Here is an 18915-nt window from a genome sequence, read left to right on the forward strand (position 1 = left end):
ATATAGATACTTTCTTTTATAAAAAGAAAGTGGATCTTAAATTGTCCTTTTATATCAGCTGGCTTCACTCGTCACTGATTTTTCAGTATGCTTCAGATTCTGCCTCAGAGGAATCATCTGACTCACACTGAAAGATCTGATGGCTGGTTGGGGACAGCTGGGATTTCAGACAGCGAGAAATGTGTAAAAGGCTACTCAAATTATGAATTAAGCATAACAGGCCAATAATTATGTTTAAAAGATGACTCTTACCAACTGCTAATACTATGAGATTTCTGAGTTAGCCACAAACTGAGATACTAAACCTCCTCCTAAGAAAACCCAATAGTTCCAGGGTGGCTGCAGATAAAGAACATCACTTACGTCATATTCTCAAGGTTTTCTTCATAGCCAGAGTACTGGAAAAGTAGGAGAGCAAACCGCTATCCAAGGCAATGTTTTGTAACTGTTTATGACAGGATCAGGTATTATTTAGACTCCAATCTCCAACTTTTGATTTCCAATCTGAGAAGCTTACAGCCTACCTGCACATGCCCTCCACACACAAACCATAGTCAGGAGGCTGGATTCCCAGGTGCTGGAATTAGCTGCTCAGCTTCTGAACGCAGTAGCTCAGAAGACAGGCAGGGCTAGAAGGCCACACCTTGCAAAGGGACTCCACAGAAAAGACAGATTAAGTCATCAATTCTTAAACAGCTCAAAGGTCATTCCCTTAGAAGGGTTCTGCTGCTCAGCTCAAGGGAGGAGAAAGGTGGTTTCCTGCTCTGTGTTCAACACCTTCCTTTATTTGCGATTAAAGGATAACCTAGAGCCACTCGTAGTACTGGATGCGGAACAGACTATATCATCCGTTCTTGTGCTGTTTTATAGAGTACAAAGGAAAACAAGATAGGTGCACCAGTTATGATTTATTCCATATTTAAGTCTCATACACTGATTTGGCGCTGGATGAGACCATCCTGGAAGGGCAATGGTATTCTGCCTGGGAACTGAGAAGCTCCAGGTAGGGAATGTCTTGTAAAACTGAAAGCAAATAAAGAAACTTCTTATCCCCTTATAGTTGTAGGTAAGGTTGATTACATACAGAGTTTAAAATGTAGGCTAAATGAAATCACACAGCAAGAAGTGTTTTGCCTGGTAACTGCTTTCACTGTTACATTATTTACTTATTTTGAGTGTATGTTGGGGGCAAGAGGGATAAGCAAAAACCATCTTCCCCCTTCTGTTAACTCCACTGCTCCGATAAGCAAAACATGAAATTAAACAGTCATATAGAAACTAGGTCTGCAAATAGGACACTGGCAAGTTTTTATTTTTTATTACAAAATTATTTAAAAAAAATAAACTGCTAACATTTAAAGTTTCATTTAAAAACCTTCACAGCTCAGACCAGACTACAAAAGGGAAATGAATGTAAGGAAGTTATGTATTTTGTTCTCCATTATGAACAGCAAGAGCTCAGGAGCTTGCCATCAGGCAAATCAGCTTGTCCAGCAGCTCTGCCTCTACTGCCTCAAATAAGTGGCAGAGGCTTCATTAAGCCTCCTGGTTTTTATTTTTCAAAGCAAATCTAAAGACAGCAAAGGACACACAAATTGTATCATTCTTAAAAACAAACAAACAAAACCCCAGAGAATTTTAATGCTACCTGAAAAATACAGCTCACCAACACAACTTTTTAATGTTCCAGGAACTTAAGGGAATTTCTAAAATACTTATCTGATAAAATTTCCGTCAAATATAACAACTTCATATATAGAATTCATAAGATGTTGAGACAGGTATTTACAAAGTATTCAAAGAATACCATATAGAGAAAGATGGAATTACCAAGTATTTTAAAAGTATAATTTTACATAGAATGTGGTCAATAAACAATGCATTTGTCAATTAACACAAGCACTGCTTTTTATTTCCTGAGGTAGACAGATACAAACAGGTAGGAGGATACACTGCCTTCACTGTTATTTTAGCTCAAAATCCAAGGTTTTGCAAAACCCAATCTTCCTTAAGGAAATGTGTAATTCAGAACTGTTTACTTCCATTGCCACTCTTTACAAATACATTATCATTCTTTTAAAATAATACAAGAGCAACACTGTACCACTTATGATGCTCAGATTTGATAGCTGCAGTGAGAATACTTTAAAACAGCTTTCTTTTCGTGTGGTTTGAAAAAAACAAACCAAACAGGGGTGGACTTACACTCTAACATCACTATCTATGTATCTCAAGATCAACAAAACAAAGGATCAGCCTGTACAAATGGAGCTACCATTAAACAGATATCCTGTCACTTCAAGAATTTTAACTGATGTGCAATTGGTTTTACTTCCGTTACCTTTCGAGTGCACCATCAGTAATAAAGACAAGTTTGCGAGCCTCCTGGGAAGGTGTAGTTTAATTCTGAAATTCCACAAGACTCAACTTAAGTTTTCATTCTGCAGAAGAGTGAAATAATCAGTGTGCTGGAACTTCAAAACCTCATTTCCCCAGCTGGTCCAGCCAGGCTGTAAGTTCCGAGCAAACAGCTCCAAGCATTCCACATCTGGCTTGACAAACTCTGCTAGAACTGCTGTGGTAAGGGGCGGGGGGGGGGGGGGAGGAGAGGAAAAAAAAGAGAAGGAAAAAAAAAAAAAAAGTCAGCAACAAAGGTACAAGCAACACCAGTAAACAAATAAAGCCTCCCCAGTGCTGCTAGTGGATGAAAAAACAAAATGTTTCATTAAAAAAGGGAAAGACAGCAAATTAATTTCAGGGGTTTCATCAAACAGCTGGACTATTTATAGTGAGAAAGTCATTTAAAATAAGTGCCCTTGAGATTCTGAACAATACTGTTGAGGCTTTCAATAGCCTTGATTTATTGGTTTTCATTTAGAAAAAGGGAATGAGGATTTATTTCAGCCTCCACATCAATGAGGTCTGAATATTTCACTAATATCAACCAAATACCTCCTAAAGAGTCACTTTGCTCCTATAACACAGAGGCAACATTCCTAAAAATAAATAAAAACCTTTCCTTAATTAAGACCATACTCTTTTCATCTTAAAGGGGTAAAAGCATTTCTTGATGCAATCCAAGTTCTGACTTTTTACATCAAATTTGCCAGTCACAGATTCCCTGTGTGAGACCCCAGATCATCCTGTCATGGATTGCTCCTGTTGCAGAAAGATGATCATCCACTTCACTTTCTAGTAGTGTTAAACAACCCCAGATGCATTTCCTACCTACATGGCCACCTCGTCCGAAGCTTCAATCCATTCAAAACTTTTTCATAAATATTTTGTAATAGGTGTTTCCAGACTTTCTTGTATTTTGGCACGGCATATACATCTATTCTCCTTCCCCCACTCTTTAACAAATGTCAAATGAATGTCTCAGATGGGTTACCACCAAGGCAGCTTTTAATCTAAAAAATACTGCTACCAGCAGGAATTTTATTCTAAAAACCTGCTTCTTTTAGAGGCAAGCTAAAACGTTTAAACAAATCTAACATTTGCAGAGAAGACTCTGGGAGGTTTAGAGGAAAACGTACAACAACAGAAAACTTGCTGCATTGAACACTGCTGTTTGGCGTCAGTTTATCTATTTAGACATCACTTATGAGTAACTGCTTTTACACAATTTTGCAAAGCCACCGTATTAAAAAAATGTGGCAAAATTTATTGTTCTTTTTCCACGTGCTATTTAAGTAAGGTGCACAATTTGCTGCCAACATGATCAGAGTGCTGGAAAACCTCTTCTATGAGGACAGGCTGAGGGGGTTGGGGTTGTTCAACCTGGAGAAAAGGCAGCTCTGGGGAGACCTTACTGTGGCCTTTCAGTACCTAAAGGGGGCTTGTAAGAAAGACTGGAACAGACTTCTTACTAACATGTTACAACAGGACAAGAGGTAACCGTTTTAAACTACAAGAGGTACATTTAGACTACATATAAGGAAGGAATTCTTTACAATGAGGGTGGTGAGGCACTGAAGAGGTTGCCCAGGGAGGTGGTAGATGCCTCACCTCTGATAATGTTCAAGGTCAGTCTGGACGGGGCTCTGAGCAACCTGATCAAGTTGAAGAAGTCTCTGCTCATTGCAGGGGGGTTGCACTAGATGATATTTGAAGGTCCCTTCCAAACCAAACCATTCTATGATTCTATGACTAACAAAGGTCTTCCAAAAATCTATTTGCTGATCATCTAAGAAAACCCATGTTGTAGGAGGCTGCACTTTTTCCACAGAAGAGAGACTGTGCAAAGCAAAGCTCCAAAGCTTTCAATAAGCTCTCTGGGAGCAGACCCTGCCACCTGTAGGGTATCTTTTTGACCCTAATGGGCAAAAGAGCATGCAGAGCTTGCTGCAGAGTCAGACTTCATATGACCTTCCCCCAACTTCTAAATGAAAACAAGAAAGAACCATTTTATGCTTTACATAGGCTTCCAAATAAAGGAAGCAATTATTTAGGTGACAAAATTTCATTAAAAGCACATTGCTAATGTTGACATTTTTTCTTTAAAAGTATTGATTAAAATTATCATTACAGCACTAAGTCCAATCAAAAGTGGTTTTACTAAGCACAAAAAACTTCCATGCCTAAAAGAACCGATTTTAAAAGCACACATAGGAGATTCAACCAACCTCAAAAGACTGCATCACCAGAAAGCAAAAAAGAGATAGCCAAAAACCACATCAGTTCATCAGAAGCAGGAAGCTTGTGCCAATCTTTCAATCAATTTGGTTGAAGAACTTAAAAAGGAGGTCTCTGGAATCTCCCTCTCTCCTGCTGCCAGACAGAGGATCTTTATTTTAAAGTCAGAGGGTTTTTTTAAAAAAACAGAGACAGATTACATATAATTCAAGATCACATCATAACATAATTTTTCTTGCTAGGTTACAGGTATTTACATAATCACATCAGGCAGTAACTTGCACTGCAATGGAAATTACCATATCAAGAGGGCAATAATGTGGCTGTGTTTTGTTGGCATGAAATCTCATTACACTGGTTTCCTTAAAATCAGAAAGTCAATGTTCAAGTTAGAAATTATAGCTTCTTTGTTAGGATTTCATGTCACCAGAAGGCTATCTCAGCACATATGGATCTGATTTGCAGTCCTTAAGCAAACTCTGGGATCTTTTCTCTGAAAACAGGTTACAGGATCTACATCAGTAGAAAGATTAAATATTTTCTACTATAGGAATAGATTTAAACAAAAAACCACCAGACAATTATGACTATCCACTTACACATACCACTGACAATAAAGTTTAAACAGAAAATAAATAGGTTGTTCTTTATCATTTGCAGGTGTCAAACACTATGACACCAACTCAGGCACCTATACTTGAGCATCTGATGCCTTAGGACACATGAGGCTAGCACAAAGCTGGCTGGTACATTTGGCACTAGCCTTCCAGAAAACTCACTTCCTTCTGAAGCACAATCCAGCAGTCATGCAGGATACTTGCCATGCCTGCCTACTCTTAATCCCAAACATCTATTGAAGATGCATGCTGCTAAAAATGTTTTAATAAGCAAAAGGAGGAATCATTTTTGAAACGAGTAACAGTTTCTCCATATCTTTTGAACTTCCATTACCTAAATGGAGAGTCCTGGAGGGCAAATTGGATACATGAAAGTGAAAATGACTGTCAGCTTTTGACTGCCTGATTTGTGAGCCATGCAAAGCACAAAGCACATGTCGGAACTTATTTCATGGCAACCTTTCAAAGAGTTTGCAATGTAAAGGTCCTTATTGCCCAGTTTGTCTCATCCCTGAACAGAGTAGGACCAGAAAAACATCTGAAATTCAGCACAAAGTTGGCTTTACATCTCTGCATCTTCCCCAAGATTCTAGTTAAACCTAGATGTTGATGTACCATCAATTAGTTTGACAGTAAGGGCTCACAAGGTGCACAAGGAAACAAAAGGCCTTTTTTTACTTCCAAGAACACTTTTATAACATGGCCTAACAAGCCTGTGTTGCTACAGGAGGAAGAAGTTCCCAAGATACCCCACTCCACTCTTCTGCAGGAGATACGCAAAGCGGGTAGAACATAGCCAAGAATTAATGTCAATGTTTTTAGGCATACTCCTATATGACAATATTATTTTCTAACAATAAACATACATAATTAAAAACTGAAGGAGAAATAGCTATAACAAGAAGAATCTATAAAACAGGAAAAGTAAAAAAGGTGTTTGAAGTTCTACATTACTTCATCTGTGTAACAGAATACCTTCCATGTCTTCTAGGAGCAACACTGAATTGAATTAGGAAGAAAACCTGCTGTTATTTGAATCAAAACTAGGAGTAATAAAATTTCATTTTAACACATTTACATAAAGAAGCTTAAGTACATTTACAATGACATATGAAAGCTCTAAGCACTGAACACAGCACATGCATCACCAAAAACCCCTACAGTCACAATTTCATGGTTAAATGCACCATAGGAACCCAAATGTCTCTTTACAATGGCTTACTTTAATTTACATTTTTCTCTTCCCCCAGAGAGATAAACTGTTATAATCAGTCATTAAGTGGTTATATATGTACCAGCGCACAACTTTTATAGTAGTAATAAGAAATAAAGTGCCAGAGAGCATCAGTAAATACTAATATTTTTGGCTTTGTAACTACTTAAACAAAGCATAAAGAATGCGTGTGACTCATCAAGTGTCCTTCACCCCCACTGCCAAATCTCTGCTTCTGTTCAAATTTCTTCTGAACTACTCCAAGGCATGGCTCAGCTGCTCTCTACTGGCCACCTGAGAATACTGTCGGGTTGTGAAAGCAATACCCTTTTACAACACTGAAGTCAAAGCATCAGCAATCAGCTTTTGTACTACGGTCTACCTTTCCATTCCATAACCATGTTCTGAATGGAGCTGCCAAAACTGTAGGATACACGTGGATTTTTATAAGAACGCTGTAAAGCACTGATATTGCTTGACAGCAAATTCAATTTTTGAGTAGAAACTTAAATGCTGCACAATAGTATCAAATCCCAGCATCCAAAAGACTAAAGAGACACAAGAACTAGCACAAACAACTTCTTACAAAACCCATTCAGGATCATCATTTATAAAGGAATCCCTAATATGGTTTCTAGATTCTGCCCTACAAAAGAATTGTTCTGGAGGGCCATTCTGGCATGAGAATTCTGTGTAATACATACAAACTGCGCGTTTGCACCCTTGGATACCTCACAAGTTTCCTGTTTGTGTTTGAGTGCACTGCTAAATATTGGTTTTCTGAAGAGGCCCTAGGTGGCTGCCTCACAAATCACTATCCTAACTTAAAATCAACACATATTTCCCTCTGCTGTTACCCTAATTCTTAAAGATGTGGCTTCAGAACTGCAAAAGGATCCTTCTAAAATTGCCCCTTTTTTTTAGCTAACCAAAGCGTGTGTCTTCTACTATTTGAACAGGTATATATATGTATGTTAATTTAATAAATACAAGCCCAAAATGCATTCAGGGATGCTCCGGAATTTGCATAACTGTCCAGATCAGCTTCCTAACTGAAGTTGTTCTGTTCCTTGAGAACAGAAAGAGGAAAGAAAGCCTGTCACTGAAGCACCCTGTGATGCCTCTCCTCTCCAACAGCAACATGTATTTCTTCTACAAGCCTTTTCTGATGCGACTACATAGCACCATGTGCACCTGGAATATCTGCAGATTCATCATGAGTTTTCCCCTTGGCAGAGAATGAATAAGCGGTAAAATATATTTCTTCCCATAGCACTGTAAGGTATTCAGGTGCTATAACAATGAAAGCAGTACAACTTTCTACTGATGAAATTAGTCAGGGTGCTCCAGAACAACATGTAAAAGGTAATGTATCACACAGAAATCTTCAAATCCTTTGGACTAAACTCTGAAAAGTTGAATTCATGCCCACACTGACTGGCTGGCATTACTGTATTAATTTCAGTAAATTAAGTATCTTCTCAGAAAGAAGCTGCCTTATATGTTAGTTATTTTGAAAATTTTAACAATAAGCAAGTTTTTTGGTGTAAAGGCACAACTGTGCTGCAGGTGCATAAGCAACTCATGCAGAAATAAACACATCTATTTCCGGATGACATAATTAAGAGGTACTTTGGCATTTGGCATAACTATACCTAAGTATCTGTAAACTGTTCTTGCAGCATTTAAAAAGCAAAGTTTAAAAATGCAACTTTTTTTTTACATGTCTACCCAAAATACTCACAGAATAATACTTGAAGTTCTACTTTTCATATTTATTTTTATAGACCACAACTTAGGTGCCTGACAACATTTTTAAAAACGTTGAGGAACCACAAGTCCTGTTGAGCCAAACTGCTTAGCATATGTGAAATTAAGGCATTTTTATATATAAAGGTATCCCATTTTGGTACATCATTTCAGACATCCAAGTCCAAGGACCAACAGAAACATTACACAACAAAACATACCAGTAAGAGGGGGTTTATGTGAATGCAGACTGCTGGGTATGCTGACAATTAACTTATGCTCTGGAATTGGAAGTACATCTTCAGGTTTCCTGTTGTACAAATCAAAACAAGGAGAGAAGTATAAGAATGAATACCACCAAATGCAATGCTGCAGCTCTCACAGGGCTACTTCAGATGGGAGCTAACACACAATGTTTACAGTTTGCCTAAGGGAAGTTAAATGTTGCTTGGCCATAATATATAAAAGGACAGTTTATGAAACCACTGAGGCTTTAGAAAAAACACAGTTAACAACAGCCATACAAAGCCATTGAGAATAAACTCAATACAATATAGTCCTGAATGCTTTGTTGGATATAAAAACACCAGCATCCCCAAAATGGCATCAGCCTACACCAAGGACTCATGGTCCAAGAGAACCTGTCAGCTAAGGAAGCCCTGTCCACGCTTTTCTCTGAGCCAGTTCCTCAACACAGACAGATATAAAAAACACGCAAAGGTTTCCATCTTTAATCTCACTAAAGCACTCCCTTATCCCAAAGCTACTAAGGCTTTTTTTTCTTAAGTCCATGATCAGCCAAAAAATGACGCCAAGAGAAGATCTGGGGACAATTATATTGTATTACAAACCTAGCAGCCTAAAAAAACCAACAACAACCAAACCCAAAACATTTACCATAAATATCCTGGCATACCTTAAAGCTTCTTTTGTATCTCCTTCAACTCTCCCCAATACAAGAACTTCATACGGCTTTTTGTGTAAAGAATCCAAAGGCAATACAAATTCTCCAGCTCTAGTGATCTGACACAAAGGAGTTAAAAACACACAGTGGAAGATTTTCATATCCAATTTTTTCAAAACTTTTTTTTCTTTTTATAAAAAGGAAGATACTGATGACACCATACCTTTCAAACACAAAAGCACACAGTAGTAAGCAGACAAATTATAAGAATACAAAGCATCATAGTGCAAGCCCTCTCAGTCTCCAAAAAAGCAACAAAACCAAACTGAGAAACTGAGAACTTACTTTTACCCAGTGCCACTCAGCAAGTGTTTTCACAGACCAATGAGGATAAAGTTCATCCTTAACAAAACGTAAGTGCTTCTGTCTATTAGTCACCCATGTGACTACAAGACAATTTGGAACAGCTAGTGCTGGTACAGGAATCTGCTTGATTTGCCATGAAGGTAAGTGGCTGTATCTATATGGCAATACAGTGAGAAAGCAAGTTAGCATATACCAAACAAAAATTGAAAAGCAACACACATACAGAAGTTACACAGGCAAGATGTTTCAAGGATAAATAAAAATGCATCAAGACTGACACCCAGTGGCCGAATCTGATGGGTTCTGATATAAAATCACTAGTGTACTTAAGTTTTACTGAGCAGAACATTTCACTACATTTCTACTGTTCCCCCAAATAAAGTATTATGAGTTGTGATTCTGAAGAAGTCTAAAAGCTCACATTTAGTTTAAGAACTATCATACGTAATTCAACACTCTCATCTTTAAACCAGAACCGAGCTATTTAGTGAAAAGTAGCTCTGTAGTCTATGTAACGTTATTTGCTTTTCATAGAAAGCAATCTCTCTTCTGAATGAAAATGACAAGCGAGTCATTTACAAGTGCAACACTAATTTCACCGGCAAGTTAAAAGGTCATAAAAGAGTTATCACTCTTGAATTATTTGCAGAAGTTATACAGTATTTTTAAATTACCATTTATGGTAAAAGTTCTCTAGCTTATTCAGAACAGTTGTGCACATTTTTGAGCTAACTGTATGCTACACTGGTGAATACAGTATGTTTTCCAGATTCTGCTCTGTTCTACCATTTTTCTTATGATGCTACTTTACACTATTAGTGAGCTGCAATTCTTACAATGTACATGTTGCAACATCAAAAACATTGGTATGCTCCTGGAATCAACAGCCACCATCTGTGTACCTGGGATCCCTGTACCATGCAACAGCAAGAAACAGGTAACAAGGGTAAAATTAAAAATACCTCCTGGACTAGAATGCCCAGAGAAAACAAGATGCACAGCACAGATGCGAAAGGCTTAACAAAGATTAGCCATCAACAAGGTAACCAACAGCAGAGATAGATCTTCCACATTTTGCCTTTATTTTGTAAGGGAGAGAGGGTCTTTCTAGCTAATTCATGCTTGCGAATAACTAGAATTTTCCTCTAGGTAACTTATGTAGTTAAGACACTTAAGACACTAAGAATGAGTTTAACTCAAGGGTTTCTAGAGGTTTCTGTAGGGCTTTCAAAGTAGAACCTACTAATCAGTCTCTGCATCCTCAAATTAAGTCTTCATAACAAGCTTCCAAAGACATTATTCTAGAAAGTTGTAAGGCTGCATTTCCTGTCTGCCCTTCTTTCACATGGATACAATTCTGTGGTAATCAAGAGAGCTCCACTGGCATAAGCCTGATGTTACTCAGTGGAGAAGAAAGCCCATAAAATTTTAAGTTAATGACTTCATAAAGTACAGTACTCAAAGTTCCTATTGCACTTGAGGATTTTACTGCTGCATTATCACTTTCTTCTACCCATCAGACTGAAGCTCAAACTAAAAAAATTTAAAACCTAAAACTTTCTGATAGGACCCGAGTCCTGGAAATACTTTCATTTATCTAGCTTTATCCCCACTAGAGGAACCATATTAATTTCAAATTAATACCTGCACCATCTGGGCCTTACAAAACAGCTGACTCCAGACCTTCCTTATAAGTCTCAAGGACTAACATTCTCTCACCGGCTAGGTAATTTAAGATCTACTCTTGCAAATATTTTGTATGCAAAGTATCCAAGCCATTTCAGTGAAAAATCATTTCATAGACCTGAAGGTAGCCACGTGACAAAATATTTGGTAGTTTAACCTACAGTCTCACAGTTATATCGATCCTGGATTGTATTAATATTAATCACCCTTTATAAGATAAGATGAAAACATTTTATTTTACTACAAAATTTACCTGTTACTCCTTTTAATGGACTTGTTCTCCCATGGTGGATCAATCACAATTAGGTCATATTTTTTCTTGTCTGAGAATTAAAATTAAAAAAAAAAGCAGCCAGTAAGTTAGTTTTAAAATAAATCTACTAGTTAAAACTGATATGCAGCAGAACGGCCACTTTTTTCTGTTCTTTCCAAATAAGAACTTAAAAGGCTTCTAGCATGCTTGTTTTAATTCAGAATTTGAACATCTTCGGGACTTTCAGAAAAAAAACTGGTAACAGTGCAAGCCTCAAAGATGAAAATTTCTCTGAGGTTCCTAACATAAGCAATGTAACAAGGCACCCAGCTGAGTGAAAGGCTGATCCTGCCCTGTTTGATCTTTCAGCAGGCCAGCTGGTACACACAGAGCTCCATACCAGCCCTGGGAAACTGTTTTACTCTATTGGTGGTGAAGAGAGACAGAGCAAGATCCAGCATATGAAATGGAAATTAATGGAGAAGAGAACTGGAAGTTTTCATGGAAGAAGATGGGTTTACTTAAGTTGGAAGTAGTAAGATACAGGACATATCCACGAAAAAACAGGACTCTCCAATTTTATTTTTTCTACAGAACATATTTGTTCCTTCATTGAGTCTGATGCTAAATATTTAAATAGCTAGTAAATACAACAGCTTAATATTTAATGCCTGTTAATGTGCTTTCTACATCTTATTCCTTTATTAACATTGGAGGTGATATCCTCACAGTGGGTTGACCAGCAAGAAATACCTATCTTTTGGCAGGTAAAAGGAAAGAAGAAAAATTATATTAAAATCAACAGTAGAATTCCTCAAAAACAAAAGTCTAAAGTCATGGCATTATATTAACTCTCACTGTTGGTTACTTCAAAAACATTTTCTCAGATTTCTTGGACTGCTCTCTGACCTCTGGAAGAATCCAAACTTGCTGTATGCAAGCTGTGCATAGCGATAGCACAGGATGGTGATCTTCCTTCTTTCATACCGTTGAAAACCGCTAACTGCTTAAATTCCAGACTTCAAATATAAAATTATTATTTAGATAATAAGATTCCACCTTCTGCATGTCATCTTAATAAAAAAAATTTAAAAAAATAAGTGAATATACAAGTTGCATATTAGAAGGGAGGAAACACATGTAAGCAGCAAATCTAAAATTACTGATTAGAGAGCAAAGCAGTAATCCTCAGCTCTTGCTCACAGGCAACATCTTTCCTGTAAGACTGATGCAGATTAGCTGCTGCTGTTAATAACAACAAAGGTCAAATTGAAAGCTAATGAAATGGTGAAGTACAGCAAAGACTGCCACATATTGTCAGCTTAAAGCTTTCTGCATGGTCCATTAAGGGCAGGGATACTGGCTTGGATAACTTTTGATTTACTTTTACAGAGTAATCATTAACTCTAAAATCCCACTATTTCCTTGTCACTGATTTTGGCTTAAGCCAGTACTCTCAGCTGTGAAACGTAGCAGCTAAGAAGTCAACTCACATTTGCTACTCATGGCCTTGCTCAAGTGTCACTAACTTTCAGCTGGGTGCAGCAGCCTCTCAAATTGTTATCTTCTCTGGGGGACACTGAATTTGGTTTCACCATCAGTTTATGCCAATCTAAATAGACCCTGCCACTGAACAGGATGGATCTCTAAGGGACCCCTTGCTTTAAGGCACATAATAGCATCCCTCTTCCATGGACTAATCTAGCTAAAAACCAAGACAGCAGGAACACCACCCCAGCAGCATGCATGGATTTACCCATGTTAAAGCCTCACCCTGTGGAGAGACCCAGCAGCATAGCGAGCCCCAATGTTATGCATTTACATGGCTTCTATACTAACAGGGACTCAGAACATGTTCACAAACTGTCATATTTTGGCTGAGATTTTTAAAGGAGCTTCCTGAGCTCCTAACCACTCAAGATTCCTTGGAAAACTCACCTATTTGCACAACTGAAAGCTTGCAGCAGCATTTCCTATGAGTTTGATGCTGTATATTAAAATCTGTTCACTGAGTCCTTAGCCATCTTGACATTAACTGCCCTTCTCAGGCACGAGAGAAGTGGTCAATTCCAATGCCTAAAGATACTTACAGTTCAGCAGGGGCTGTAAACATGAAATATCAGATAAGAGGAAACTGCTTTTTGGTGGCACCAAGTACTTCTGCCCCATTAACACAACTATCTTTGCACAGTTTGAGCTGTTTTCTGTAACACAAGAAAGCAGGTCCTGCTCTGGAATCGAGATTTCATCATCTAGCACATGTACAGCTTGATGGTCACTTTCATTCACATCTGGAAACTGCTTTGCCATTTCACATAATTCAGCCAACCCACAGCCAATGTGTCCAGGAACAACATTCTTCCTGCAATTCAGTTCTGCCGTAGTGTGGTGAAGAAAACCACTTTTGAGTCCTTCTTGGACTAAATGCAAAGTGCCTTCCCAAATGAGCTTCCTGACCTGTATGGTCATACAGAAACAAGAGAAAAAGAAATGATCTTTCAAGTATCTTCTTGATCAAGGAATGCAAGAGAAACCAAAACTTTTCAATCTGCAGAGTGGGAAAAGGATGCTTTCCAGACACTGAGATCACTGACAAAATCTACAAGGGCATGACAATAAGGGTATGCTAACTTTCGTTGTTGGGGTTTTTTTTGTAAAAAAAATAAAAATTAGATACCTGGAGAAAGAGAGACTACCAAATAAACCAATATTCTACCAATAGAGGTAGAATATTATTGTTGTTCCAAACAAACATAAATTTCAAAGCAATAATTTGAAATTAAAATTCTAATCCAATTTCAAGTTACTGTACTTTTGAGACATATATTGGAATTCAAAAATCAGTATTTTCCCACATTTTAGTTCACTTCAAAAAAACAGTAGTTTGTGCATTTTAAAAGTACTACAGAAGTACAATCAGTAAATCAAATTAAATTAGAATTTGGTTTTGAAACTTTTATAAGTGACACAGCCCTCAAACAATCTGCCAGTGAGACCAGGAAGACGAGATTCTTGGATCTATATACACACTCATTCACTTCCACACCCTCCCCTTGCAAAATTTGGAGACCTAGTTCATTCCTAAATTATTGAGCCTCTGTGAGTTTTAATTATCAGGCAATTTTGTTCATTTACAATAGCAATACTGACAGTTACAGTGGCTTTATCAAAGATTTCAAATACTTATCACTGTTTCTAAAACTCCTGATTATGGAATCCTCAACTTTACAAGATGTTTTTACAAAATACTCTATAATTGTTACATGCACTGCACCCTGCCCCCCTATTAATTTTGAAGTTGTAATAATTTCCTTAACAGTGCCACCATCTACGTATCTGAGATTTTTTAGTACCTAGGTTTGTGACAGTAAAAGTTTATACTGCTTTAACAGAATTAATAAAGATACCTTTAGAAATGCTAGAAGTCATACAGTCAAATTAATGCAGAAAGCTTTTCTTCTTACACCCATGTGTTAATTTGCAGGTGGACAAAGCCTCTTGACTGTCAAGTAATTTAAACAGTAGTTTTAACAATGGCTGCTGAAGGAATTCAGCATATTTTGTAGTGCTCCCTATTCATAAGTGGATACAACACCTGCTTTCACTGGCAAACACAAATTTGGGTTTTTCTGTAAACTATTCTAAAGATACAAATAACTGCCAAAATAATCTGAATTGACTTGCAGAACTACAACCTTTAACACTACAAATACAATAAAAAACCCAATACATTCTAATCTGTGAATGGTATCAGAGGCTAACTGGGATGACAGATTTTTCAAAACTATATCTTTTTTGCATATTCACCAAAAATAATTTAGAATTACACAGGCCTCTAAGACGTCAAATTTATCTTCATTTCTTCCCACATTCCTACTGTTGAATGCCTGTATTTTGGCTTAAATATTTTCATACTCATAAACCTGTTTAATGTTGAATTTCAAACTTCTCTCCTTCAGCATGATTCTGCACATGCATAGCTTATTCACAACAATAATTACAGGATCTCTACACTGTACCATAGCAAATTGTACATGTTTACTACAAAACTGCTGTCGTGTAAAAGAAGGAAAATTTAGTCATTTAAATATAGTCCAAGAGGAATAGAATTAAACAAGAAGTCCAAAATGACTAACGCCATCAGGAAAGAAAGCAAGTTTAAGCCATAGTTCAGGTTCATGTCACTATTTAGGAAATTAATAAGAATATATCAAACACCATCCGAAGATTACACTTCTAGGATTGACTAGCATGCCCCAGTTTAATTCAGTCACAGCTTTACCAGTACATCACTGGTGTGAGCCTAAATAGAGGCTTGAATTCTAAATCATTCATGATGCTTTAAGTACGACAATATAAAATGTTAGAGGAAAAACTCACTCTTGTTAGCAGAAGACATCTTGGAGCACATTTGGTCAGAGAAGCTTTGAACAACTTCAGTACAGTATCCTGATATACTAAAGACGAGTTTGTCTTCAGAACAGGTTACACTGCTTATTTCAAATCAGTCACCTCCTGTTCAACTAATAGCTCATCACTATATGACACTCAGTTATCCATAACAGTAAAAGATGTTTTGTGAACGCAGTTTCCAGCTCTTTGAAATGTCTCACCTGCAGTTTTAGGTCTACTTTGTGTCACATGTATCTACACAGATTATACATTCTCTGTATACACTTAGTCATTTAAGAACATGAGAAATGGCTTTCCTGTTAGCCGAACAAGGTACAAAACCACAAATTGTTTGCAACCACATCTTGCACTCTGTATGTGCCCAAATTCAGGTATCACATACTCACAAAATAATACCTTAGTTCACTTACCTTTGAATGGTATTCTAAAGCATCCAGTTCACCTTGGTTGAATACACTTTTCCTTTTACGTTTCTGCAGAATGAGCAAACAAAAAAAAAAAATAACCCATATTACTCCATGATTAAAGGAAAAAAAAAAATGAAACATGCCTAACTTAAAAATTAACTTTTTTAAAAGCAGAAGAAGCTTTCCGTCTCTTTTCTATCACAAGTATAAGTCCAATAAGTAAAAAGATGATCTCAAATGCCAAGACTACTGTAGGCATACTAAAGGTACACAGGCTTAAAGCTGTGCTATGTCACTCATGGCACTGGGATCTGATGGTATCTAGTGAGTGCACACCACAGTTCACATTCATGCCTCCTTCAGGCCTATACTAGAAAGTATTTATTCAGCTGTCAAGTGCAGTTTACCAATAACAGGAGAAAACTAACTATGTCTTCACAATTATTGGTTTAGACCTGCAACTCCTATTTTGGTCCATAAGAAACAGTACTGAACAATCAACATATTGAAAGTAAATTCATACTGTCCTTCACTCCTTGTTAATCTGTACAATCTTGACAGCTACCACAGTTTCAGCCTAAAGCCCTGACCACAACCAATGCCAGAAGATTTTGTGAGCAAATCACTGCTTTCAAGTCTTGGTGATACAACAGCTATTTACTTTTAAAAAGAAAAAAAAGTAAGCATCTATAGTGAAAAACAAGAAAGAATTCGAAAAACAGAATGCTAGTTAATCCTTACAAACAGTTAATAAGACATGGCCTTGGGAGAAGGAACAGACACCACAAATAAATCAAGCTAAGAAATAACAAGATAAGCTCAATGAGAACCAAAACGGTTAACAAGACCAAACAAAAAATTACTTGATCTATGTATGAACTATCCTAATCAGCATACTAAATGATCCAGCCCTGAGCAAAGAGAGCCCCCACTAACAAAGCCCCCTCCCCACAGGTCAGTGAAAAAAAAAAAAAAAACCAACACTGTACCTTTAAATGGAGACAAGGCTTGTAAGAACCAATGAGAAACAGTGTGACTAAACATAATTGTAAACAATTGTTCAAAGCGTATACAATGTTTTACTATGTGTTAAGAGGTGCGGTAGCTTTGTGGATTTAATACCTAGCACCCATCTCTATGCAGAAAACAAGCATCTAGACTCTGCGTGTGGCCCAGCTCTTGCACACTGGGTGAAGAACCCAGATTTGGGGTAACGATGGGATGCATGTTATTGATACAAGTGACACAAGAATATCCTCATGAGTGCTTACATTTTCGGTGCATCTTTAAATCTACTGTGGTGAAGCTCCTGCTCTCCTACATAACCTCTGGATATTGAAATATGCACGGAAATGTTAGCAGTATATTATTTACCAGGGGATTACTGCAGTTTACTGCATTAGAGAGAACATACCTTCCTAGCACTGGCAACAAAATCTCCAATGCCACTCTTGGTTCCTTCTTGGTGTTCCTCTCTGTTGCTGTTGGCCTTAATATTTGTGAGACTCAACTCAGGACACCCCTGCCACAGCTGCTCCTCAAGAGCTGAAGCTATATGGGGCTTAGAAATACCAAAGAAGTCCTCCCGAAACATGTATTTCATTTTTACAGTTTTAATTTCTGTTTCTGTTGGATCTCCAGGTCCAGGAATAGGACCATTTCTTGATGAGGTGGTGGCAACGGTAGAAGTAGCACGACAATCTCCAGTAGATGTGCCAGAAGTATTCTTGTGCCTGGCATCATCAGGGTATGCAAAGGAGTCACAGATCTCATAACCACACTGGTTGATGAAAGAGAGATGATCCACGAGCCACCCTGCTGTCAGCCGATGTACCACAGACATCATGGGTCCTCTTTTCAGGAAGAAAAATCAACTCCCTGAAACTGTTGCTGACAACCGTATGCACTTCCTGGAGCAAACACCTGCTGTGCAAACTTGTTTAAGAGTTCAATTTTCAGAATTATCGCTGTTTAATGAAGTAGCACCTATGTTTCCACAGGCAGTTCCATGCACATGCAGGACACACTGCAAACCCTTCTGACTTCAGCTGTTTTCCCCATTATGACTTGTTCCATCTCTATTTCACTTACTTATAGTAAGCAAGTTTTAACTAAGGTTCTATAATTTCATATAGTACACTTTAAGCTGACTCATTTAACAAGTTAGAAAATGGCACGACGCCACTGCAATTGTATAAAACAAGGCCTGATACCACAGCACCCAGGAGCAGCAACACAAACGCAGGCGCAGCCGCACCACCAGCCGGCAGAGGCCGAGCCCCGGTGCCCGCAAGCACGCAGGGCCTGGGAGCTCGGGTTCCTCCCCGGCCCCGTCCCACGGCCCTGCGCTGCTCGGCGGGACGAGCAGCCTGAGGGGGCAGCAGCCTCCTCACCGCCGCGGCCCGCCGAGCCGCAGCGAAGGGGCTGCTCTGAACCCGGTGCGCGGGGCTCGGCACGGCGGCCCCAAGCCGTTACAGGGCCGGGCAGGACGGACGCTGTCCTCCGACCTTCCCTCGCTGCGGGCAGGGAAAAACCCCAGGGCTTGCCACAGCGCGGCACCACCTCACACACTTACCACCGCCATCTTGCTGCCCAGCCCCAAGCTCAGCGCCTAAGGGCCTGCGGGGCGCGGGCGGGCGGAAGTGACGACAGGCCCCCGTGCCCCTTCACTC

The 18915-nt window shown here is 38.5% G+C and overlaps 1 protein-coding gene across 5 annotated transcripts; it reads right to left on the bottom strand.

Moving 5' to 3' along the window:
- Positions 1-1285: 1285 nt before the first annotated feature.
- METTL4 (methyltransferase 4, N6-adenosine) lies at positions 1286-18876 on the bottom strand. Of its 5 annotated transcripts, none has more exons than XM_080381388.1 (9): positions 18819-18876; positions 17658-18166; positions 16247-16309; positions 13514-13880; positions 11424-11493; positions 9464-9638; positions 9131-9237; positions 8436-8524; positions 1286-2575 (listed from the first exon to the last, which is right to left on the bottom strand). In XM_080381388.1, exons 2-9 carry the CDS (start codon positions 18087-18089, stop codon positions 2424-2426), a joined length of 1455 nt encoding a protein of 484 aa, XP_080237514.1. In that variant the 5' UTR covers positions 18090-18166; positions 18819-18876; the 3' UTR covers positions 1286-2423. The 5 variants fall into 5 exon arrangements, with proteins under 5 accessions (XP_080237514.1, XP_080237515.1, XP_080237513.1 ...); XM_080381390.1 differs by lacking the exon at positions 18819-18876 and adding an exon at positions 4626-4770 and having other exon boundaries at positions 2438-2575; positions 17658-18812; XM_080381391.1 differs by lacking the exon at positions 18819-18876 and adding an exon at positions 4626-4786 and having other exon boundaries at positions 2438-2575; positions 17658-18812.
- Between the last annotated feature and the right edge of the window lie 39 nt (positions 18877-18915).

This window comes from Falco punctatus (assembly GCF_963210335.1).
Source record: "Falco punctatus genome assembly, chromosome: 3".
Taxonomy (NCBI): Eukaryota; Metazoa; Chordata; class Aves; order Falconiformes; family Falconidae; genus Falco; species Falco punctatus.